This window comes from Poeciliopsis prolifica, unplaced genomic scaffold (genome assembly GCF_027474105.1).
Source record: "Poeciliopsis prolifica strain line A6 unplaced genomic scaffold, Auburn_PproV2 SCAFFOLD015, whole genome shotgun sequence".
Classification (NCBI taxonomy): domain Eukaryota; kingdom Metazoa; phylum Chordata; class Actinopteri; order Cyprinodontiformes; family Poeciliidae; genus Poeciliopsis; species Poeciliopsis prolifica.
In genome coordinates, this window is record NW_026562390.1 from 2,175,844 (window position 1) to 2,202,090 (window position 26,247).

The 26,247-nt window shown below is 37.8% G+C and overlaps 1 protein-coding gene across 2 annotated transcripts in view; it reads left to right on the forward strand.

The window, feature by feature from the left end:
* The first annotated feature begins 14,423 nt into the window (after positions 1-14,423).
* The window catches only part of lrrtm4l1 (leucine rich repeat transmembrane neuronal 4 like 1), a 59,757-nt gene continuing 47,933 nt past the window's right edge, over positions 14,424-26,247 (forward strand). For both annotated transcript variants that reach the window (XR_008606636.1, XM_055040563.1), the window contains exon 1: positions 14,424-15,035. Coding sequence is in view for 1 of the 2 variants with exons in the window: in XM_055040563.1 (XP_054896538.1) it covers positions 15,032-15,035 (4 nt within the window). In the remaining variant the exon portion in view is untranslated. The remainder of the gene's footprint in view (positions 15,036-26,247) is intronic.

Here is a 26,247-nt window from a genome sequence, read left to right on the forward strand (position 1 = left end):
AAGTTGTTGAGAAGTTTCAGGTTGACAGATTCAGTTATTTCAGCTGATAGGAACTAGAAATGAGGAGCAAAATCTAAGCGTACTGATGGATTAGACCTGAACCATAAAAGACGCACAAAGATAATTACAAAGTTGGCCTTCTATCACCTGAAGAACATTTCTAGGATTAAAGGATTAATGTCAGCTGATCCAGGAAGATGGAGAACATCAGCCCAGCTCTAAAGTCCCTACAATGGCTCAGAAAATAGACTTTAAAATAATTCTGTTTATAAATCACTGAGCACCACGTTAAAGATCAGCTGTTGCTGTATCAACCTTCCAGACCCTTCAGGTCTTCAGGTCTTCTGGTTCTGCTCTGCATCCCCAGAACCAAACAGTAAGAAGCAGCATTCAGCTTCTATTCACCATGAGTCTGGTTATTAAAAACTGGGACAGTTTTAGCCTTACTGGAAACTTTCCCTTCTTTTTATTTTGCCCATGGAATGTAAATGTTTTTTTTTTGTTTGAGTTTTTTTTAATAATCTGAAACACATTGAACTGCTTGGCTGCTGAAATGTGTTATAAAAATAAACTTTACCAAGCCAGAGGTTGGATAAAACCCTTTAAATGTCATAGAAACATTTAGTTCGTCAGCCGTATCTGGAGAAAAATATCGGCATTCAAAAGTGACCAAGTAAGGATGCACCGATTTTCTTACTTGTGTGAAGCTGATCTTATCTCTTTCTGCTCTCCCATGAAAGGTCGCAGTCAACAATAACCATCTCACCGTTGCCATCTTGGTGATTTTCTTGGAATATTTCAGACAAAAAAAAAATTGGCATCAGCCAAACTCTGAGCTTGGTAATCGGTGACTGGCCAGAAAAATGCAAGTGGTGCACCCTGCTACCAGAAAATGGTAATTTATTCCAGCTGAGTTGCCAACAGGTGAACGGTAGGAGGTATGATGGCATGGTTTAGATTATACCACAGATAGGTTTCAGTCGTCAATCTAGAAAAGCATAATAGGCAGAGAAACGCTTAAAGATTAAACTGGATCAGAGGCAGGTTGTAGGAACCAAATCACTGCACTTTGGTGCTTATTTGTGAAATTTAGTTATGTTCAGTTTGTAAAAGTACCTACTTTTTGTGTCTTCACTTTACCATATTAGTCAACCAAAACAGGTATGTCTAATAATGAGTACTTTTTCTTTTATCATATTCTCCATGTGCAAGCAAATAATGGGGTAGACAATTGGTATATGTGTGGTGCAGGGGCTGCAGCGGGACTGGAAGGTGTCAGTGTGCAGTCTCAGGAAAATAACAGTGTTCAAAGGCACTCTCTGTCTCTGGCTCTTTGCTTTTTTCTGCGTCCATGACTCTGCAGCCTAGCAACTGAATCTGCAGCTCCCAGCTTTACGTCCTTCCTTGCACTCGCTCAGAGGCGAACCCAACTCGACAGAATCAAAAACATCATTGTACTGAAGTTCCTTTGTCCCCTTAGCGAACGCGTACTGCCAAAGAACGATAAGCGGTCGCCGGCGACAGAACAAGCTGGCATTGGTCTAACTTTCACTCCAGCATACTGGGAATCATTCATCTATTCTTCAGTTTGTACGTTTTAGGGTTGGAGCGAGCTTCGTTAAATTGTTTTATAATTTTGCGCACCGTGTTTATTTATGTTGCGCAACGCTCTATAACTGCTAGCAACATCCAGTTTTCAAGTTCGGTCTGGTGGGATTTTGATTAACCTGACACTCGACAAATGTGCTCAAAGCCAAAAGCAGAAAGAAAAACAACAACCATGGCGGACAATAATGAGGAAGAAGTTCAAAATCGTAAGCTATGCTCCACCTTTAGCGTCCATGTTTACTGCGTAAACACTGACATATGGCGCCCTCTACTGTCCATGTGGGAACACATTCAGGTCGCATATATTTGGAAGGGTCAATGACCGCAGCAAAAAAAAATCTGGGTCACTATAGGATGTAGAATAAGATTCAAAATGGCAGCTTCTTGCATCAATAGCAAAAAAAAAAAAAATGGTGTGGAAACATGTTTATTTTACAAAACACACTTGCAAGAGTGTGTCTAAAATCAAGGGTACATGTTGCATCTGCAACTAAACTTAGCAGATTTAAGTACAGCTTAAAACGATGTTCGTAAATAGTAACACGAACAACGGCTACTTGGGCGTCGCCATTTTGGAATCTCGACTTTTCCGATACGTTAACTGGAACATTGTGACATCAGGTTGGATCCCAGCTCCTGGTTTGGACTTAAAAGGTAAATGAAATGCAGCAGAAACCATTAAAAATGATCATATTATCCTTTTTTTTGACATTTCAGAGAACAGGTGTTTAATTAACTATTACATGGTCTGTATAATGTAGATTAAAATGTTATTCCATCAAAATTCACAATGCTGTAATTTGATTATTTTTGGTTTTCTCTGGGTTCTGAATATTTCTCTCAAGCAGCCTTGACTTTCAAGTTAAGAAGATCTAATAAAACACTCGCGTGGGAGTCGTATTAAATAAGAGCTCAAGCTTCGACAGACATAAGTTTATTTCGTCTTTACTGTTTCATCAAATCATTTGTGCAGATATGCCGAGTCTGAAAGAGCAAACATTTGCTTTACAAACCGTGGATGGTGTTGAGCTGGTGGACAAGTCACGACTGAATTTACCGAACAGATGATTTGTTTTGAGATTTCTACTGTTTCTATCACCATCACACGTATCTGACTGATTTACAGCATCAGTAGCAAGAATAGCAGTGTTGCTGTTTTATGTAAAGAAATTAATTTAAACCAAAGTATCACAAGACATATTTTTAGCAATTTGAGAAGCATTAAAATGGACTAATAGGGTTAATAGGTTACATTTATCCCTGTTTTGTTTGCTTTAAAAATGTGTGATTTATGTTGATGCTCTTATTTTGAAAAGAAACCGGATGTTCTCTGGACACGGCTCTAATGTCGATCTGTCTGATGTTATTATAGACAGGCAGTTCCAGAAGATGTTTACTGATTGCTGCTGCCGCTAGTCTGGAGGAGTTGAGAGGGGGAGGAGCTTCCCAAGTCGCGCTCTTCTGAATTCTGCCGCTCCGCCATGATGGATGCCGAAACAACCTCTACGCTCCTCTGACGACTGTCGAGTGACAGATATCTGTAACCTGATGTAGCTTCTGTTAAGTTGATTTCACATTGAAAATGTAAAGAAACAGACAAGCTTAGAAATCACACTGATAATTTTACTGTTTAACTTTTAACGAGCAAAGATACGGCGGCGGTTATGGCGGATTAGCCGCCAACACTTTTCTCAGGGTATGAAGATTATATGCCTTATAAGTAAGCGTGATTAGAAAGTTATCAATGTTATGTAGAAGGTAAAGTCTAACGTCACGTAGCCTAGCATGCATGGAAAGAGCTAGTCAGCGTCTCGTTTTTTGTTCGTTTTTAAGGTTGCTCCGGTTGTAAAGGGAAACGCCGTTGATGACATAGTGGTTTAAGTCGTGTGGCGTGGATTCGGGTCAGTGAATTGATCAACATGTCAGGAGGGAGGAGATCTGGGTCGTTTCTGAGCCACGAGCCTCAACCAGGCGTGTCACGTTCAGACGAGTTGGTCAACATTACCGTCCCTCATTTCCAACGTCTGGAGTGACGTTGTGACATAGATGCCATCCTGCTCAAATGTAAGGATTTCCTGTGTGAATTTTCCATAAGGTAGCCAGCGGGTGACAAAACATGCTTTCAAAAGATCCGATGCGCTTCAGGCTTTGACAATAATGTTGCATTTCTTCCCGTGTGAATAAGAAACAGTCGGACACAGGTGTTCTTTCACGATGAGCATTGAAATGTTCAGATAAATCTGAATCTGCCAGACGCGCAATAATAGCCTTTTTTCCTCCACTGTGTTTACTTGACACAGAAACTAGAGTCGGATATTTTCCCCCTGCTGAATCATACAAATGGATACTGATGACTGTCTGCTGGATTGATGTAGTGCAGCCTTTTCTCTTTTCGTCTTCCTGTTTCTGTCGTCTCCGGCTCGGCTAAACAAACAATCACAGAGAGGCACACGCACACCCGAGATTCTATTAAGATTGCCAGTATGAAATTGCACAAATTGAAAAGAGTGAAACTTCATCTTTGTCTTTAAAAGAGATGAAACTATGGGTTCTGGTCTTATCAGGGCGCGGAAAATAATTTTTTACCTTCGGCAGAAGAAAAAAAGAATCATCCATCTGAGGATTGTGGGCCTATGAGTGAACCAGTCGGTACAGAAGGAGTATAAATGAGTAATTAATTTCTAACAACTAAAGATCATTACTCTGGCTAACGTAGTAAACACCTCAAACGTCCATTTCCATCACTGTTTAGAGTGTTAGATTGGAAAACTTTGATTTGACAAGCCTCAAGATGAAGGTAGAAGAGACTCTTCTAATGGATTAAAGTTTATCGTACCATCCGATAAATGAATCGGACCTTGACATGCGCAGTGCGCTGCACAACCAATGCGGACGCGGCGAGTTAAACTGAACTCACGCTGCGGTTTTAACAAATGGAGCTGGAAGACGTGGCCTTCCTGCAACATCTGTCCGTCTCAGGAAACGAAACCACGCAAAAAGATCAAATGAAATCCTGGTAAAAGCGCAGGGTGAAAAGCCCGCAGAGTCCAACTGATCGGTTTGGATCCAACTGATCGATTTGGATCCAACTGATCGATTTGGATCCAACTGATCGGTTTGGATCCAACTGATTGATGAACCAGCCAGATTGAATATTTACTAAACCACACAAAATGACCTTCGAAGGTTTCTGTATTGATAAACAAATGCCAAGAAATGTCCTATAAATATGTGCGTCAAAAAAAAAAAAAAAGAAAATGTTCCCTGCTGATTTTTCTCAGCATTATGAAAATAAATTAATTTTCAATTAATGCAACTAAATTGACTGGTGAAATTCTATCCAGGCAACGAGTTTGATTTAATTACCAACAATTAACTCATCCTGAGACGTACCTCCCTCATTCAAAGCAAAGATGTTATTTGGAATAAATGCAAGAGAAAGCTAAATATATTTTTTTGTGCAACAAAAAACATTTTGACATTTATGAAAGAGACACTTCCAACCTTTTTGATAACAGAAAAGTTGTTTTTCACGCTGTAATCGTTTATCAAACAGCTTTTTATCTTTTTAACTTTTCTGTTTTTGCTTTCTGCTGCTTCTCAGACTGCAGTGCTTCCGATTGTTAGTTTTGCTTTTGTTTTCGTCACCTCTGCTCCGACACAAAGGTTTTTCTTTTTAAATTGAGCCTCAGAGGTGAACGAAATGAAACTCGCAGCTATAGGGAAATGCTAGCAGGTTTCGCATCACAATTAAATATCTAAATCACAGCCTCCGCTCACATTTACATCTGTTTCTACCTAATCAGTGATTGTTTGCTGTTATGAATGCCACTATTGTCTTGCTTTCAATCACCCCAGATGAAGAAAGAATGCATACGTTAATTGCATTTGGATTTTGACGGGTCTTGAGAGAAACAATGCCACAGTTTTTATGATTGCAGCACATTTAGAAGGAAAGAAAAAGCAAAAAGCTGTTGCTCAGGATTTTACCAACCTTCTCCTTATTTTTTAATTATTCCTGATAAATATGTATAATTGCTTTTAGGTCTATAAAAACATGTTTTTGCATTGACCAGGTTGTTTGTGGTGTTGACCCTTTGCACGTCATGCTCTCCAGATCTCCACCAGATGGATATAAACTCGTTTTCTTTGCATTATTTGAGGCCAGAAATAAAAAGCACTGCATCTTCTTTGTTGCTTTGACCATTTCTCATTTTCTGCAAATAAATACAAAATTTTTCTTTTTAAATTTCAAATACATGTTGTCAAGAGTTCATTGAATAAAAGAACAATGTTCATTTTTCTCACCTGTTAGAAGTAAAATCAGAGAAACTGATAAGTGGTTCCTTAATTTTTTCCCTGAGCTGGATATTTAGCAGCTACAACTAAAATATATATATTTTTAACAGACATTCCTGGTCTTTTAATGATTAAACTGCAAAAAAGATACAAACTAAATGCATCCTTTAGTTTGTAAAAGATACAAACTAAATGCATCCTTTAGTTTGTAAAAGATACAAACTAAATGTATCCTTTAGTTTGTGAAAGATACAAACTAAATGTATCCCTTAGTTTGTAAAAGATACAAACTAAATTTATCCTTTAGTTTGTAAAAGATACAAACTAAATGCATCCTTTAGTTTGTAAAAGATACAAACTAAATGTATCCTTTAGTTTGTGAAAGATACAAACTAAATGTATCCCTTAGTTTGTAAAAGATACAAACTAAATGTATCCCTTAGTTTGTAAAAGATACAAACTATATTTATCCTTTAGTTTGTAAAAGATACAAACTAAATGTATCCCTTAGTTTGTAAAAGATACAAACTAAATGTATCCTTTAGTTTGTAAAAGATACAAACTAAATGTATCCTTTAGTTTGTAAAAGATACAAACTAAATGTATCCTTTAGTTTGTAAAAGATACAAACTAAATGTATCCTTTAGTTTGTAAAAGATACAAACTAAATGTATCCTTTAGTTTGTAAAAGATACAAACTAAATGTATCCTTTAGTTTGTAAAAGATACAAACTAAATGTATCCTTTAGTTTGTAAAAGATACAAACTTAATGTATCCTTTAGTTTGTAAAAGATACAAACTAAATGTATCTTTTGACGTTTTGACCCAACATCTTTCAAAACAACAAATGAGGCATTTCTAAATATTACAAAGTGTTTATTTTTCCAGCTGCGACTGACGGAGGACTCATGTACCAGATGGTAAACAATCTCTTGCATTAGCTAGGATCTTTTTTTTCTTTTTGTTTGCTGTATTGCATTAAACATCAATCTGAGATCCTGGTTGGCTCTCGTAGTTATTGATGAAACATCACCGGAAGCGATGTTATGTTAATGTGACCTTATACGCCTGGTTGGCCTTCCATGTTCATCCTAAACAATTGATGCATATGTTTAGAGTTTATGTCAAATTGCACATGCTCTAGTTCGTCTACATGCCTGGAGTCCCGCTTTGACCAAACTGATGTTTCATGTCAACTTACACTCGACACACGAACGCAAATGTGGAATCAGCCAATCACATGGCAGCAACTCCATGCAAACGGCCAAGGCAATCTGCTGCAGCTCACCTGGAGCATCAGAATGGAAGAAAGTTGCTTTAAGTGACTTTAAACGTGACATAATATCTACTGGTATTTGAGAACGGTTTGTAAAGTAGAAAGTATCCAGCGAGCCACAGTTCTGTGGCCTTGTTGATGCCAGAGGTCAGAGGAAAATGGCCAAACTGGTTCGAGCTGATAGAACAGCGACAGCGACTCAAATAGCCACTCGTTACAGCCGATGTCTGCAGAAGAGCATCTCTGAACTCACAACACGTCGAACCTTGAGGCGGATGAAGATCCACAGCGGGTTCCAGCTAAGAACAGGAAAGTGAGGCACAGTTCACCAAAATTGGACAATAGAAGATTGGAAAAAGTTTGGATTTCTGCTGCGACGTTCGGATGTTTGTCAGAATTTGGCGTCTTCGACATGAAAGCTTGGATCCATCCTGCCTGGTACCAATGGTTCAGGCTGGTGCTGGCGGTGAGATGGTGTGGGGGGATACTTTGGGCCCATTGGTACCAGCTGAGCATCGTGTCAACGCCACACGCAGCCTACCTGAGTATTGCTACTGACCAGGTCCATCCCTTTATGACCAGTGTTCCCATCTTCTGATAACGCGCCATCATCCCACACTGACGGTTTCTTGAATGCGACAGTGAGTTCACTGAACAGTGAGTTCACTGAACTCGAAAGGCCTCCACAGTCGCCAGATCTCAGTCCAATGGAGAACCTTTGGGATGTAAAGGAACAGGAGATTCACAGCCGACAAATCTGCAGCAACTGATGCTATCATGTCAATATGGACCAGACTCTCTGAGGAAAGTTTCCAGTACCTTGTTGAATCTATATCCCGAAGGATTAAGGTAAAATGCTGTCCAACCCAGTACTGTCAAGATGTACCTTATAAAGTGGGTGTTAAATGTAGTCTGGAAAGGCTTTCATTTTCATTTTTCTCCTTTGGAAAGGACATCAAATAATACCTTACTCTTAGTTTTGCAGTGGATGAAAGGAAGAAAACCATCAAGCCTACACGCGGTACAACATGGTCATTATACACGTCTGATTTTATGTGAAGGGAAACGATGAAATCTCAATATTACAAAGGCAGTTTAGAGAGAAACGTGTTAATCAGCAACAAAGACCCGGAGCAGAAAGGGCTCTTTTGGCGGAACAATGACTCAAAGAACACCCCCAGTTACACAAAGGAGCGGCTGAAAAGTGTTGCGTTAAACGGCCCAGCATTAAGTCCTGACCCGAATCCCACTGGAAAGCTTCGGAGAGACCTGAGACCTGCCCCTCCGCACAATCACTGCAAACTTAAAATAGAGTGAACAGTAGAAGAGGGGAAGAAAACGCCAACAGACTCCAAACGGCTAAAAGAAACATTTAGGAATGTCTTTTGTTGCCAGAAGTTGTGCAACCGAGTAGAGAGCCAAAATATTCATCAGAAGTCCATTTTTTCCTACTCCTGTTTCTAGTTTTTTCGTTATGCAACACTTTTCCTGTTTTTGTGTGCTTGGGTAAATTATTTATCAGGATAATTGGCATTCATTTAAAAAAAAAAAACATTCAGACATTTGTACCATAGCAGAATTCAATACATTTCATTTTTCTCACCGCAGCCTTTCCTCCTCCTTTATTTTTGCTTTTTAATTCCGCTTCACATATCGATTTCCTTCAATTCTGCAAGAACCAACACACACAAGCTGTGTTCAATAAAAAGGTGGGAGCGTGGAAATATAAATACACCCAGCGAGTCAACAGTTTGAACGCGGGGACATGACCGTTGTCACACCGTGTCCAGATCCTGACGCTCTTATCCATGCCGCGCCTGCAATTACTGAGTCTTACTTCCAGCGGAGCGACACAGGAGAGTCTGGTCAGGATCAGATAATAATTATGATTGGAGAAATGGGATGTTCATGCTGGTTGCTTCCATACAGGAAAGTTGAGGCTGATTGTTGGATTTGGTTAAGCAAACATCAGCTGGTTTCTGACTGGCACTGACTTTAACGAATGCACTGACTTTAACGAATGTTTTTGTCCATAAATCCTGGTCGTCCTGTGGACTCGGTTCAATTGGGAACCAAAATTAAAATTAAAACTTTTCTACTGCTCTGTGCCAAAAGAACCAAACTAATTGACAAACCGGAAACACCATGAAAACCTCCAAAGAAACACGTAACACAACTTCTGTCTTTACAAAATCCAAACAAAGATGGACTAAACTGATGTCTAAATGTCACAAACCTTTAGTAGTTGTAATTTTTGGGATTTGTCACGATGTCTACGTCACTTCTTTTTACGTATTTATTTGTTTTGGTTCTTAATTGTAAGTCTGTTATTTGCTGATTAGGACAGTTGAGTTTATAGTGAATATTTCAGGTCCAGAATCGTTCCCTGGTTCCACAAACTTGACCTTTGACATGCATTGGAGGAAACTGAACACTTTGAATCGGCTGAGAGTCTGGCAATGACTCCCTGATGTGTTGAATAGTTCGGTTAAATATCTGGGTCCGGCCCGCTTTTCTTTGATTTGGACTTTTATCTTTCTGGACGCATCAAATTCAACGCTTTAATTCATATAATTCTGCAACATATTAACGGTTAAAATTACTGAAAATTTGTCTTTTTTTTACAAATAAAAAGCATTGAAATCACTATTTTGAGGCGTAATATTTAAATTAAAATATTTTTAAGAGTCTTTGTGAACGAAGAACCCAAGTGGACCAGAAACCGAGGAACCTTGATGGCCGACGTTCGCCTTGAGTTTCTGGTCCTGTAAAGAGGGATGATGGTCATGGTCACATATTAAAATCAGAAACAAAAGAGCCAGGAGGAGAACTGTTGCGAAACGTCAAAAAGTAATTTAGCGTTTGCATTAATTTCGTCCAAATGGTTTAATTTTTTCTTAAGTGAAATCATCATGACTAAATATATCGACGTATTTATTTTTACAACGCTGCGAGGAGTTCTGCTCTGTAAACCAACTCGCATCTTTTGCATTATTGAGAGGAAACACTTTGCGTCACTATTTACAAGCATTATCAGTTGGAGTTGAATTCAGAGTCTGCGTGTGCATTATTAATGGAAGCGTCTCTCGTTCTGCTCTTCAGAGTCAATCTCTCAGGATGATTTTGAGACACAACGAGCCGAGTGACGAGATAAAGAGAGACGGATGGCTTGCCTAATTCAGGAGTTCAAGATTTATTCGCAGTGCAAACCGCCTGTCGACCCAGATATGAGTAAATGTTGTCACCGGTGATTAGATGACAGAATCCCTTATTTGAATATTTTGGCCAAACGTTAAAATTAATGTGATCATTTAAATTCGTTCATCTTGAGTTGTTTCTACAAAGGAAAGTAGGAAAACATCAAAACTTTTTTCTAGTGTGAGACATCTTAGTACATTTGAAATTAGACAAAACTAACTTACAAATAACTTCAGTACAGTACAAGCTTTATTTAAGTCAATAATTCTTGATTATACATTAAAAAGTACAAGTTTCACTGGTTGGTTGGTTTGAAAATGCTTGAAATCATTAAATTCTGTTATTAGATGGATATAAACAGTTGTTTTCTAGCAATTACTTAATTTATTAAATGAGAAAAACACCCAGATATTTTAACAGGCGTATTCTCTTGAGTTTTCTGTACAGTTTTGCTATTTAGTGTCTGTTTTATGTCCCGACAGGGATAATAATAACAGTAAACTCCCATTAGGTGATTTTATTTTATTGTGGAGACATTTTTGGAGTTCAGCCACATTTGAGCTGGTAAATGTCTCAATTTAGTTTAAATACAGACTTTGACTAGGCCACTTTTAAAGGTTTATTCTATTTTTTTAACAACATCCCACTACCATCACTAAGGTTTAGCGACTTTATGTTTCATCATGATATTTTGTCACTATTGTAATAATATTTTATTTGTGATGCGCTTCTTTAGGTCACCAGTCGAATAAAAAGTGGGACTTCATTTAATCACATTTGTAATCATATATTAAAATTTTTTTATACTTTCCTTGAACAAACTGGAGAAAATGATAAAACTGGCAATATGGGCAGTTTTTAAGGGTTTAAAACGTAATTAATTGGAATTCATCACAATAAACAATAAAATAAATATCCATCTCTAACCACTGCCTTACTTGACTGCTGCTTTGTAGTTCTTTTTTTAATTTTTATTTTGTGATTTACACCAGATTTAACATCAACCCAATCCTCAGAATATTTTCCTTTGTGTGTCTTTCTAAGTTTCCCGACGAGAGCGGAAACATTTAACTTATTTAATCCCTGGAGAAATTCAGAAATGTATGGCAAAGGCAGTTTTTAAACGTATAATTTTGGCATTTCTTCGCCAGCTCCTGGTTATGTGGACAAGTGAGGGAAGATGAGGCGGTTAGTTCAGGCGCTGCGTCGTCCGTGGGAGAGAATAACTCCCTTCGGTGTGGGTTTCGGGCTTTGTAACTGAGCCGACCTTTTTTACATGAACACAGTGTTGCATAACACACTTGAGGCACAAACCCAAAAGGATGAAATGACCTCTTTATAACACCAACATTTTTATTTATTTATTTAGCCGAAAAAAGGAACAAGAAGAAATAACTGACTCATTGAACTTAGTTAAGAGAGAATTGTTGTGATTAAAAAAAACATTTAAAATATTTAGAATATTGAAAACATTCTACATATGAAAAATATTTCATTATAAATGTTTAAAATGTTTAAATATATGTCCAATATTGTATATAAATATGATATGTATATTTAGTATATAATTAATATGCATTTAAATATATTTAAAAAAGGAAATATTCAGAATACTTTGGTTGATCTTCAACCAAGAATGTTTGTTTCTTATAGGAAACGTACAAACTGCCAAAAACTCAAATTTTTTTTATTAAATTTCTTGGCTCCAAAAATTTTAAAATGGCAAGAAAAAACAAACTCGGAAGTTTAACACTAATTTGACATAATTTCTAGAAAAAACAGTTACATTTTCTGAGCTTGTAAAGTCAAATATGTTTGTATTTTATGGAGATACAGCAAGACCAAAAATCAGAGAGAGGATTGGGAAGTTGACGCTCGCCTTACAGACACATGAGAGATTTAAAGTGGAGCTGCTAAAGCAAAGGAGGTAGATTAGCAGCACTTACCAACAGCCAGAGTATTTTAAGGATATTTGAGGTTTATTTTTACTCTTTCTGAATTTTTCTACCTACTGAATATAATAATAATTAAAAATTATTATTACTTTTATTAATTATTTCCAACAGCAGATTTTCTTACCGCAACTGTCTTCAGTCAGAGGCTTTTTCTGATTTATTGCAAGACTGACTGCTACCAGAGATCCTTCCTTTTTGAGTTGTGACAATATTTAATTTCTTTTTTGGGTAAGTAAAACTATTTTTAAAAGATTTTGCTGCTGAATGCATTTAAGGACAATGTTATATTTTTTTGTTTCCGTTTAAAAACAACAACAAAAAAACTTTATAGTTTTTCTCAGTGGAAGATTTTCTCCGATTTCTTACATGTAAATATCTAAAGGGTTTGATCTGACCCAATCTAACTTCCTGGATTTAGTTTTTCCAGGTGAAACTCTATAGAGTAATTTATTTCCTAAATGTTTACGCTACTGTTGTAGTTCGTCTCATTAGACTTTGTGCTGGTACTTCCAGGTTTACAGTCGGTGAGAAAACAGGCCTCGTGTCTCCAGACACGAGGATTAAAGGTCCTGATTAAAGGTCTGATTAAAGGTCCTGCCTTCCTCGAACTGGGACAGAAAACATTCCAAGCGCTCCAAACGGGTCACTGCCTGTGCTTGTTACATTTTTATCTTTGTTTTTTTTTTCATGTTTCCTCCTGAGTGACCTGCAGAGAAACATTTCTCTTGAGATTCTTGTTACGTGAAGAAAAAAGGGGGAAAAAACACTTCCTTTTGACTGACAGTGAATTTACCGCTGGATGTTGAATTGATTTAGATTCAAACTCAAACACCGGAGAAGAACCTCAAAGAGACGGTGTTAGTTTTGCCGTGCGTTGCCAGATGCAGCAGATCTGTTGCCCACAGCAGGAAAATGACAAATACAAATGAAAAACACGCTTCAATTCTGTTTCTTCTGACCATAAATAAAACATCTAGGGATGAAATGTAGAAAATTATGTGACATTAAGGAGATGTTAAGATTTTACATTCAAGAAATTACACTTGCATAGCTAAACGTTGGATTGCTTGTTTTATTTAAAATGCAACATTAAGAAATCTGATCTTTGTGGCGATAAAATACTAAGTGCCATAGTAAGAAATGTTGGCGTATATAAAGCATGCCACACCAAAGCAATATGGAAAAGTTGGAAAGAAGTTTTAATGATGTTTCTATGGCAGGAGCAGTCAGCGATTTTCTACTCCCAAAATTAGCGGGTAAAGGTCACCTGTTTGAGTATTTGTCAGTTTTGCTCTTACAAATGACTCGAAGTCTTCTGGAGAGAAATGTTGGGTTGAGGGGCAAATGTACATAATTCGGAAGTTGTTTGGCTCCGGCTTTCTCCCACTGCGTTTTTTTTGTATGTGTGTGGGATGTTTGTTTGTTGTTGTTGTTTTTTTTAACGCACAACAGTGACACAGTGTGGCATTATCTAAAATTACACCAGTCCTGCCCCTCAGGTAAAAACAACAAACAGCTTCCAGTTCAGCAGGGCACGGCTGACTCTGGGCGGGCAATGCTCCCCAATATTCCCATTCCCCCCCAATTTCTCCCAATGCTTCCCAGTGTCCCCCAATACTTGCCCATGCCGCCGGGCCTGCACCAGCTAAACACAAAATGACAAACAACTACTCGGGTAGTTGTTTGTTTACTGTGTAGATTCCAGTGAGGTGACAACATGGCGACCTCCATGGGTGAAAAATATAACAAAAGATGTTTGTCTTTTGAAGTAATTATGAGTTTTGGCGAATCACAAGCAGCAATTTTCAGAGTGAAAGTAAAACCAAGATTTAAGTGCTGAAGTCCTTAAATGCTACAATTTAGTAAATCGTTAATATGGAGTCCAGTCTGAGTCCACCGTGGGATAGGTGGTTCGCCCAGGGCGCTGAACAAGCTCGGACCGCCTCTGCTCGAAAGCGCCTTACATGAACGCATGAACTGAACCTCCCCATCTGCAGTAATTATGCAACACGAGGTGGGATCAGGCGAGCTGCCTCCTCACGATGTAGTGATGATGATGATGATGATGCCCACATACAGCCGCCGTTCATCCTCCACCACACCTGCAGCACGCAGCGTCAGGAATGAGGCGCGCGGCTGCTGCGTCTGCGCCGCTTTACTTTGACTGCGCTGATCGGATGATGATGATGATGACATTAAAGTCTCTGGATATGCGGAGTCCAGTCGGGTATTTGGCGTCTGATTCGTTTTAATTGAGCCCACACACGTGCGCGCGTGGCTGCCTGCCTGCCCCCCTTCCTGCTCAGGCGCGCGCACATCGCCAATAATCAACCTGCGCTGCTGCAGGAGCATCGCGGCTGTCGGCGGTCCCTCTCTGCCTCCCCGCTGGATGTTTGCGCAGAGAGCCGCCGCTCTCCATCACCTCTGAACTCGGACGCGCTCCGGTTCCGTCACCATGGTGCTTTCTGGGTGACGGATCCTCTCGGCTTTATTTGGGGAAAGTTGCGCTGCGTCATGGACCAACAGCGCAAACTTTAAGAGTTTTGTTTTCTTCTGATGAGAGAGTTATTCCACCATGAAGGCAGGTGAATCACCCGCGGCGCTCCTCAAGTAGACTGGGCTGGGAAAGGCGACACGGACCGGAGGGAGTCGTGCTGCATGCGGAGGAGCGGGGAACTGGACCGATGAGACAACATGGGTAAGTGGAGGGAAAAGGGGGTTTGGGGAACATTTTCCCTCATATTCTGAACAGATCCACGTTTTTTATCCGCGGTTCTGACTGGATGCGTTTACAGGGACAGATTTGGAATAAATAAAGATGTAGAGTCGGTGGCTGCATGCGCACAGTGAGTCAGAGCCGATCCTTCTGTTTTGTCGTTGCCAATAAAGCTGCTGTGACAAGTTCATTAACACCGCCTGAACCTGACCTTAAAACGGTCAGGATGGAGAGATGTGACTGGCTGATTATGTTCCCTGTCCTGCCATCCCTCCCGGTTCTCCCTCCAGAGCCCTGACATGTTTTGACTCAACCCCAATGCCCCCCCTCCCGCTTCTTCTTCCTCCTCCTCCTCCTCTTCCTCCTGACAGCTCTGGGTACCTACAATCTCATCCCACACTGCCTATCACCTCCTCCATTTTACCGACTGGCTGCTCCAGAGCTAAATCCACCGCTCAACCCCGCAAACCCACACGCATCGGTTCTGTGCGTCTCTGCGCTTTTGGGCTCAGCTGCTCCAATTTCTAATTTCATGTTTTATGTTTTTTTTTTTTTTGTTCTCGATGCATTTTGAGGCTCATCAGTTGAGCTGCTTGGGAAATAATTAAACGTGCTTTCCCTCTGTCTTTTTTTTAAAGCAACTTTCTGCATGAAACAAACTGTTGGATCCCTCCCAAACTTTTGTTGCCATAAATATTATTTGGATTCATTGTTTTTGAGTAGAAATCACACAAGTTTAGGACTCAGAATGCAATTGAATGTCATATTTTTTTTAAAACAACTTTTCATGTTCAGGTTTAAAAACGCAACACTGAATTAAGGAGAAAATAAAAAAAACAAATTTTTTTAGCAATAGCACTGTGCTTCTAAAGCCCTTCAAGGTGACTGTCTGGCTTTCTAAAAAAAAATAAAAATTCTTAAAATTTTTAAAATAGTTCTTAAAAAAAGTTAAAAAAAATTCTTAAACTTTTTTTAAAATAAGAAAACAAAGTAAATTTGTCAAACTTTTTAAAGAGAAAATAAAAAAAATTCTTTAAAAAAAATCTTTTTAAATAACAATAAAAATGTTTAAGAAAAACATTTTTCTTTAAAAATAAAAAATATAAAAAATTAAGAAGGGAGTTTTTTTTTTTTTTCCAGAGGAATCTAAATGTTCTGCAGTCGATCTGCACTTCGCCACTTTTGACCGTCTCCAATTCAAATCTTTGCTCCAATTCTGACCAGCATTGTTACCATTTTGTAACCAAGCATCAGCTTTCTATTTTCTACCAAAAAAAAAAAAAAACTCTTCAGTTTGCATCATGCTTGAATTATGGAGGGAAAACATGCAACTTTTTCTACAATTGGTTTGTTTTAAACTGTGGTCAAGATGTCAGTTTTTACAACATGGATTCTCTGTTGCCTCTGCTGATTGATATTCCAATCGATCATGTCTTCTTTTGTCAATGAAACTATCTGGTTTCTATTAACATAATTATCTGTTTATGGAAGCACATCATTATTTTTCACTTGTAAATGCAATAAAAAGTTTAAGCTATGAACTATTTGTTTCATATTTTAAAAACCTGCATGTTTTTTGCTTCTAAAATATACTATTTGGTCTCTAAATTGGAAAACGCCAAACAAATTTTAAAATGCACTTTAAAAATAATTTTTGAATTCTAAAAGAAAAAAAAATAGATAATTTTAATCTCTTTAGAAATTGGATTGACTTAAACTGACATTTTTGTCTTTTTATACTTCATAAAACAATACAATACAGCTAACAGCTCAGAAAAATACATTTCACACTGTACCACCAAAGTTATGTCATTTTCTTTTACATTTTTGGAAAATCCTGCAGTATGATGTTGGAGAATTTTCTATCTATTCTCCGATATATGGAATGTATGAGAGAACTATCAAAGTTTGCAGCAGTGAAGCAGTAATAACAGGATAAGCTATGCAAATGCTCTGTCTGCGATCATGAAGAATTAGTCCATGATCTCTTGCACTGACGGCATTCTTAATAAACTAGACTAATCAATATTTGAATATATGGGAATCTGATAGAGAATAAAACTTTTAACCTCAATTAGTCAGTAATTACTTCCTTTTTCTTCAAAACCAGAGTTAAGTCAGTAATTGGAAGTGACAATCCACAGCTAATGCTAACACTGTAGCATGCTAGCAAGTAGCCTTGTTGATAAACAAGCTAAAACTGGATGCAAATATAAATTCTTGCAGCAACTTATCTTAAGGAAACTCTGATATTTACTTATTAGACATATATTACAGAATATAAACCATATGAACCTTAGAAATAGGACACAAAACACAATAAATGAGAAGAGCTAGCTAGCTAGCTAGCTAGCTAGCTAGCTAGCTGTTGACTAAGTTTATAATCAAAATGTAAGACTGACTTTGTTGCCATAATAAAGTAGTTAAACAATTATTGTTTGTTGCTTTGACAAACTAATGTGCAGCACTTTAATTAAATCACAGTAATGGGTTTGTGTTTAATAGCACAGATCTAAATCATCTAGACTATTTGCAGCACCGCTAGAAAAGAATAGAAAATCAATCTGCATGCCTTCCACTCATTTCTTCATGGATTTTTAATTCTGCACATTCCGCTTTATATTCCTCCTATTTCAAACCCAGCTGATTCAAATTAGAAGCAATATAAAGATAAAAAATAAATAAATCTAGCTGATTTGAATTAGACTAATAGTCTTTAAGAATCCATGCAACCCACACATCTGTGCAGAACTGTGGCATTTCCCCAAGTAATAAGCAGCTTGGTGCAGCTAATGAGGAGATACTGATACACTTTTAATTATGTCACCACAATTACCCAAAATAAGTGCCTGCATTTGTCTTGGGTATGATATTATTTTTATTTTCCCCTTAAGTGGACACAGTAGTTTTTACAAACAAACAATCCGTAACAATTCAGCGGAAGAGAACTGATTCATTTTAATCTAAATTTTACAAAAAGAGATTTCCTTAAAATGTTTCCTTTCATTGTTGATGCTTTATAAATGTCTTTAAATGGGTCTGTGTTAGGATTTCAGAAATGCAACACCCAGAAGACAAAAATATTGAGTTAAAAAATGTTTTAAATAACTTCTAATTTTGGGGGGTGAAAGAAAATTTGGCTTCTGTTTTCCCAATTTTGCATAATAACTTTTGGTGGCTAATAGTTATTCTCAGTTTTTAGAATCAATGCAATACACTGAAGTACTTTCTGACTTCCAAAATAAAAGTCTCAAACACAGATTCAGGGCGTTAAGCCTTTACTTTAATAGCCTGAGGCTCGTTAATATGATTCAGAAATATTTCGGTGCATTTATTGTGATCCCCCCCAAAAAAGTTTAAAATGAACTTTAATTAAATTTGTAGGTTGGCAGCTACACCTCAGGGGAAAAGTGTTTAATTACTCCCTGCTTGCACAATATTGCTTGTGCCACATGAAATAAGAAAATAAGTGTAGATTTTGATATAATTATTTTTCTCGCAATTTTGTTTTTTAGTGAAATGATTACATGTGTACATCTTTCGCTTTCCATAGTTTTATATATATTTATATGCTTGCTGTAACATTAATTGCCCATTCAGGACATAGAAAACTTTGATTTTGTCAAAAATCTTTAAATTGATTGACGCATGAAAACAAGTTGGAACGAAAAATTTAAAAGCAACTTAACTTTTTATGGCTATTTCATTTATCGAGAGAATAAGTACTAATATTTTCTTTGAAAGATGACTAAAAAATACCAGTATGACAACAGCAAACAAAAAAAGACTCACATTTGAATTGCTGAAACCAGAGAGTTCACTTTTTTCCCCCTTTTTTTTTCTGCATAGCTCATAATTGAATGATCACAGTAATTGCACGGCAATCAAAAAACAATACAAGTTTAATTTCGAAACTAGTCAACAGCAATGCAGAAACATCTTTTTTTTTTTTCCCCTTCGCCTTCATCAATAGCTGCCAAGCGTGGATGCATAACAGCCCGGGAGTGATGAATGCGAATCACCTACTTGTATCCTAATCCGTGGAATTTATATTCATTCCTGCCTCCCACAATAACAAACAACACAAAGCAGCCACATTTCCAGCAGCACACACACACACGCACACACACCAGCACAGGCATAAATAATACAAGAGCTGCACAGTGGCCTGATGGTCTCCAGTCTGATGGAGCATGCTAATCTTCTGTGGTGGAACTGCTTCTGCAGGAGCAACAAGGCAATTAGGCACAAATAATGTCCCATTTGTTCAATAATCCGTCGGCTTCCTCCATCAGGCTGAAACAATAATGATCCCACTGAGTACAACCCCCCCCCCTAAAAAAACAAAAACATAAACTCTTTTAAAACAAGCGGCATGTTTTTGTTTTCTTCCCCCAACTTAAAGCTTATAATGGGCGGCCTGCGGTGTAAACGATTACCAGAACTGGCCCATTATGCGGCGGAGATCACCTATCTGCTCATAATGGTGGATTTAATTAGCGTTAGCATGTAGGCGTAGGTTTAGGCGACAAAACAGGGTCTGTCCTCAGGACTGAAATGGTTAACTGTGGTCCCCGGGCGCCCCCTAGCGGCCCGCAAGGTACTGCATGTAAACAAGCGCTTATTTGCTGTGCGACGCTGCCGCTAGCTTACCAAAGGATTCTGTTGATAACAATATAATTATTGAAAACTGGCTTTGTTTTTTTCTACTGAATAAGTGTTTTTCAAAATTAAATATTGAAGATCTTTTTCGTCCATCCAGGTTTTTGGGATTGTTTTTGAAGTTTTTTGCAATCAAAATCTCACATTTTGTGACGCTACTTTAGTGAAATTTGTAAGGAAGTTTATGATAGGTGCACTAATTCATGACATTGAATGTGACTTTTTTTTAATAATCGCTGTATTGATTACGGACTCTAACTTGACGTCCAGTAAGGCTGAGGCAGCAGTCACTCAAACCCAACGTTTTTGATCAGTTTCGAGAAAAAGTTACAGTGAAAAAATGTGTGAATCTGTTGATTTTGTGTGTATTTTGCGTATTTGTGAACAACTGGAGGGACTAATTGATAATTGATTTATGCCTAGAGAGGAGCCAGATTTTGCCTCGTGGCTTATATGATTCGATTCGATTCCTTTGAACGGCTCTTTGAACTGAACAGTTCTCAGTTAGTGAGAAGTCTTCTTTGCTTTTTCTTACACATCATTAACTGTTTTTATTTAATTAAAACAATTAAATAAATACAACTGATCGAAATGGGTGAATTAGTTTTATATTTAATGGCACAAAAGATGATTTCTTTGTTTCTGCTGCAGCAACTCAAGTGTATTTTTCTTCACTTTGGTAGGAAAGAACATCGTTTTTGTTTCCATGCGTTTGAATCATTGGGAAGCTTAGAGTCCACACTTTCAGAATCTATAAATACCTCAAAATGCCCAAGTGGCGCCGCTCTTCTCATTAAAGAAAACAAGAAACTAGTATTCTGAAAACGGTTGAGAAACTTTGAGTTCAAGCCATCGATGGGGAACAACTTCATAAATGAGTGGAATATTTCCAGCCATTTTCTGACGGCGTGTAGTGATTTATTCTCTCCATCACAGCCCACTCGCCACTCTGAGCCGTCACATCGCAGACGATATCACTTCTGATTTGTTCTCCGTGTGTCTCGGGGTCTGTAGTTTGAATTTCCGTCTCCCTTCCTCCCTCCTGCTGTGCAGCATGTGTAGTTTTCTCCTGGATATGTCGAAGTCGTGCCTCCCATGAAATCTCGAACCTGAAACAGTCTGAAGACGAGCGGCGCGGCGAGAGAGGCGATGCTTTCACAGCTTGCCATGTTTCATCCCTTTTGATCACTGCCAGCCAGATCAATGGGAAAGACAATTTATCGATGCGTGGGAAAATTGCTCACTGATTTGTTTGTTTTATTTATGCCTAGAATAAGACAGGAGGGAACAGGTTTGACTGCAAAGTCTGGATTTAAGGTGTGGATGAAATATTTAAATTTCCAGACTTTATTCTCCATCCCATTGTCTAAATATTCTTCTTTATTCATTCATCCTTTTCTTCTTTCATTCTGTTCTTCCTCAATTTTTGTGATTTTATTTTATTCTTCCTTTTTTTCTGTTCTTTTTTCATGTTTCCTTCCTTCATTTTTAAGAAAAAAATGACAAGAGACCAAGATAGATTGTAAATCTATCTTGTCGTTTTTCCTTCCTTCTGTTTTTCTGTATTGTTTTTTATTTTTCTCTGAAAGACAGGACAGAAATACAGACATTTGATCTTTTTTCTCTTTTGGCTGATTGATCATCCAATCGATCAGCCAAAGATTGAAACTGGACATTTTCGTCCGAGCACATCTAATCAAATTGACCACGATTTTCAGCAGCGTGTTCTTTGTCTTCTGAAAGAAAGTAACTTAAAGCGATGAAGGTCAGTAATTATGCTTTAAATTATAAAGCAGGGATGATATTGTGATTCCTGCATTCGTTTTCCATTGAATTCAAAAAGTAACCTGCAGCATATTCTGTTTTACTGACCTTAGCAAAGATTCTTCAACATTGAAATGATTAGATCAGACTTCAAACAGCAACAAAATCAAACAAACCCCTATGTGGACAACAATCAGAAAATCTGAAATATTGCAAATGATGCCGACTGCATTTCATTAGCTATTGATGAATCCACAGATGCCAGATGTTCATTTTCTCACAAAGAAGTGAAACATCTGTGAAACATCTTGTGCTGGGTGAGACGCACAAGTGGAGATAATGTCAAACATATCAGTGTCTGTTTTATGTATAAATATATATAAAATCACTTTCAAGCCAGACAGAGCAGTCACATTAATACATTTATGAAAAAAACCTGTACTAACACAGCTACAAAAAAATTACAAAAAAATACCAAAAATTATGCTATAGGCACTAGAAATGCATGATATATACAGTAGAAATGACAAATTTAGTCCACTAGCTAACCGCGGTAATGCTTGTTGATGACGTGATCGACTAGCATCAAAACAGAGGAAGTTGAAGCAGCATGATTAACGGTGCTAAGAAAAGAGTTTGTCAAAAAGGCAGGTGCAAAAATGTTAATTATCTGGACCTCCTGCGGTCTTGGCGAGATGCTCAGGAGGAGCGCGGCAGATGTCACGGTCAGACAGCAGGAAAGTGAAGGGAAAAGCGCACGCGGGACAGGTGTGGTTCATGCTGGGACGTGCGTAAAGCTGGCTGAGTCCAATGGATCCGGTGTCTTAGCCCTCCAGCGGCGTTAGCTCAATGCTCAAGAGGAGCGCGGCAAATGTCACGGGAGGGAGGAAGTGACGTTCAGACGGTCTTTCTGAAGCCACAAAAAGAAAACCACCATTCATCACAATATACAGTATATTGGGATTTTTTTTAACATATTGCACATCCCTAATAGACACTTACTTTAAATAATTACATAAAAGTTTCAATCCAATGTTTCTTGAACTTTAGCTTCCACTTAGACATGTGATTTGGTTTTTGAAAAGTTGGCCTGAAAATCCTCTTCAGCTGTTTGAAATGTGATCACTGAAATAGAAAAATACAGTATAGATGTGATTATGGGTAATCCACTGGATTAAATAGACATAACTGGTCCTACTTTAACTGATGCTTTCAACATGGCAGTTGTTTTTGTGTAAAGATGTTGCAATTTTTTTACTGACTATCTCTAAAGGCCGTCAAATTTACTCATTTGAATCAGAGTATTGATTAACAACATTCTTTCAGATCTATTGATCTACTTTGTGTGAAAGTGGAAAACTCGAGTCAACACATTTGTATATTCTGTGCTGAGGACAGCCCTCGCTTTTTGAGTTATTTTGAGGAACTAATCTGGAAGTAGACTCTTCAGAGTGAGAACCATAAGCCCATCACTTCCAGCAGCCGTCTGCAACGGGAATGCAGCTAAGAAATTTGCCTCTTAATGACTTTAAGAGAAAATAAGGCCACTGACGCCAGAGTGTCTTGGTGACTTCGAGTGAACACATTCGTTCAAAAAGAACTCCAAAATGTCAGCCGTGGCAGACGATCTCCTGCTCGTATTGATCAGCTCTTCACCTCTCGGTGCGGTCCAAAGGAAAAGGCGGAGAGATGTGCCGTTATTGGCCCGTGAAGAGGTTCTGCTGTCTGTCTCTTCCTGACGGTTTGGATGTCAAGGGGCGTGGGAGTAAAAGTCAGACATTCAGGGACTCGACGATGCACGAAGATGTTTCTTTTAAAGAAGCAACAAACCATCTTGATGTCATTTCTTTGAATAGTGTTGACAGTTTTGGTGTTAGAAAGATGGAAGATAATTGAAATAAAGTTGTTGCAGTCTGGGCAGACATGAAGGAAAATGTTCCCAGCGAGGGCTGCGGTCCCTCGTGGTTCACGCATGAGCAAAGGACTCAAAAGGTGGATAATTGAACAACTTCTCCATGTAGTTTGTGCTCACTGTTGGGTTTAGAGGTCAGAGCAGAGTTAGCGCTTGAATTATTTGACCTCAGATTATTTCAAAGTAAGAAGCAAGATCCTATAATCATAATATTCCTCTCAAGGAGGGAACTACCCCTATAAAAACATCTTATGACTCATTTCTGCAGCAACTTTATATAATTGCAGCTCTTCAAGTCAGTTATGCAAAACTACTGGAGACATTCACTACAATACTTATAGTACTGAAGTTATTTAACGTCACGTGTATTGATCATACTTCCTTTATTTCCCATGTCAGTTTACAGCCACAAACATTCATGTATTTACTGAATTTTTGTTTGGTGGAAAACGAGTAGCACAGAATACGAAACTGGATGAATAAAGAACTTATCTTTACTATTTTATTGAAATATTTTTTATAAATGAAAGTCTGAAATGTGAGGCATTGATTTTTAATCAGACCCAGTTAGTTAATATGTTGTGTAAGTGCTTCATTATTCGGCATAAACAGGTAGGATTTAATAAAATCCACACTCTAAAAATGAGTAAACTGCACAAAACGTCAAATTTTCTTGCGTGGCTGTGTTAGCTAACCAGTGTTAGCTAACACTTAAGTTAGCTAAAAACACAGTTTAGATCAAACAGAAAAGCAAAAATTACATTCTGTTGAGTTTATTTGCTTTACTCTCGTGACTCAACATACTTAGTAATAATAAACGGTACAAAACGTTGCTAAGAATTTGCTAACGCAGCTGCTAGCTGTGCTACAATGCTAATGCTAGCTAACCCTTGAGTTTGCTTAAAAACAAGTTTCGATCAAACAGAAACATAATTTCTCCAGGTGTTATGCAACATTAAATAACTTAGAATATTTATAACAGTTATTGTTTGATAAATAGTTTTAAGTTAAAATAAACTTTCTAAACTCACCAGTTTTAATAGGTGGTTATCCTTCAATTTTCATATTTTGACACTTTCTCAAAGTATTGCCTCAACATTACAGTTTATTACAGCTTTTATGGCTGTACATTTATGTACGCTCACATTTAAAGCTGAGATTTTCTCCTATTTCTAATGTCTGATGGCATTTCTCAGCTTCTGGCTTCTTATTTGGATAAATGTACTTGAACAACGTTGCTTATGTTCCTGAATATTTATGAGGTTTTAAGTCACCGCATTATCACTCAGCCCATATGGCAGAGGGAAAACTAAAGGCACATGACCAGAATGGGCAGGCTGAAGCATCTGTGAAAAGTAAAGTTTATAAGCAGATTTAGTTTTTTATTTTTAATTTTTGACTTTCCCTAAAGAGTGGGTGTTTTCGCCAGTGAGCAACTTTTACAGACACACAAAAATACCCTCCTGAAGCAGAGAGGGGGATCTACAAATTTATTCTCTTTTGTTCTTTTTTTTTCTTTATACCTGTGGCAAGTAGCATAATGTGGCTTCTATAAATAGCCAACAGTTATCTTTTCCATGTGAAATTTCATCTGAACTGTCACGTTATCACAAAACCTGCTGATGTACAGTTAACATGTGAAGCAAGGATTAATTTTGGACACAAACCTGGTAAATGCTGTCAGGATTTGTCGACAAAAGTGCCAGATGGGCCTCATGAAAATTTAACCTTTAATCATTTAATTATGGTGCCTTTTTAAAGCGAACTCTCTCTCTCTCTGCTGAAAATGTGAGCCTGAAGGGCAGAAATTTATTCTGCGCCGGTTTTGCTGACCATTAATGTGTCTTGCACTCTCAAAACTTCACGTAAATTGGTAGAAATATAAATTTTTATAAATTTACAAAACTGAAACAAAGGTCAAAGGTCTAAAGGATATTAGTTGGTTTTATTTTAGTCTAAACTTCTCGCTATATTATCAACCACAAAAAACAACCTAAAGCACTCTTAAAAGGGAAATATTATGTGAAATTCGCATTTTGTTCTTCCATTTGGATTTCTGCTGCTTCTAAATAACAGCCCAAGCACTTAAAAAAATAAAATAAAAATTGGTGTCTAAAAAATGGCTAGTTTCAAAAACATCCACAATGTAACGTCACAAATCAGCAGGCATTGCGTCGTTACCTATCAACCCCAGTGAAGGCCAGCCTGCTACCAAGCAACCCTACTTCAGCGCCGCCATGTTGGGTCAGCTGGTTTTTCTGCTGTACAATGGCTGCTGGAAAAGATAAGGTGTTTTGTTGTTAACTTATTTAAAAAACATTTGCTGCATTTTGTTGGTTTTGCGGAAGGCTCCACTTCTGCTTCTCAAAGTTGCACGGTTGTACAATTGCACATTTTGTTTTATTTTTGCCATTTTCACATGTGAGGGCTCATGTTGATTCGGATTTAAAGGGACAGGAAACAATAGGAAGAACTGACCAGCCTCAAATCTCATTATTTAAGAATGATTTTGTGCAAAAAATGCTTTGTATAGGCCATAGACCTGTCCTAATATGTCACTTTTAAATATGTAACAATGCAGTCGTTCGCTCTGCTCTTTGTTTACTGTCCTATAAGTTGAAACTTTAAGGAAATTCCCACAAGAGCAGCTGAATTTTGCTTCAGATTCATCAGATCCATTTTAATTGGTGGCCATTTGTGAACTTCAAAAGAACGAATGCCAAAATAAAATCCCAAAGTGTGCCTGAAAGTAATAAATGGAGGATGCTCTCTCTCATGCAGCTCATTTTTTTCCCTTCTATTAAATGTGTTTTTAAGTTGACATTTGAATGATATGTGTCTCGTTAAATTATGTAG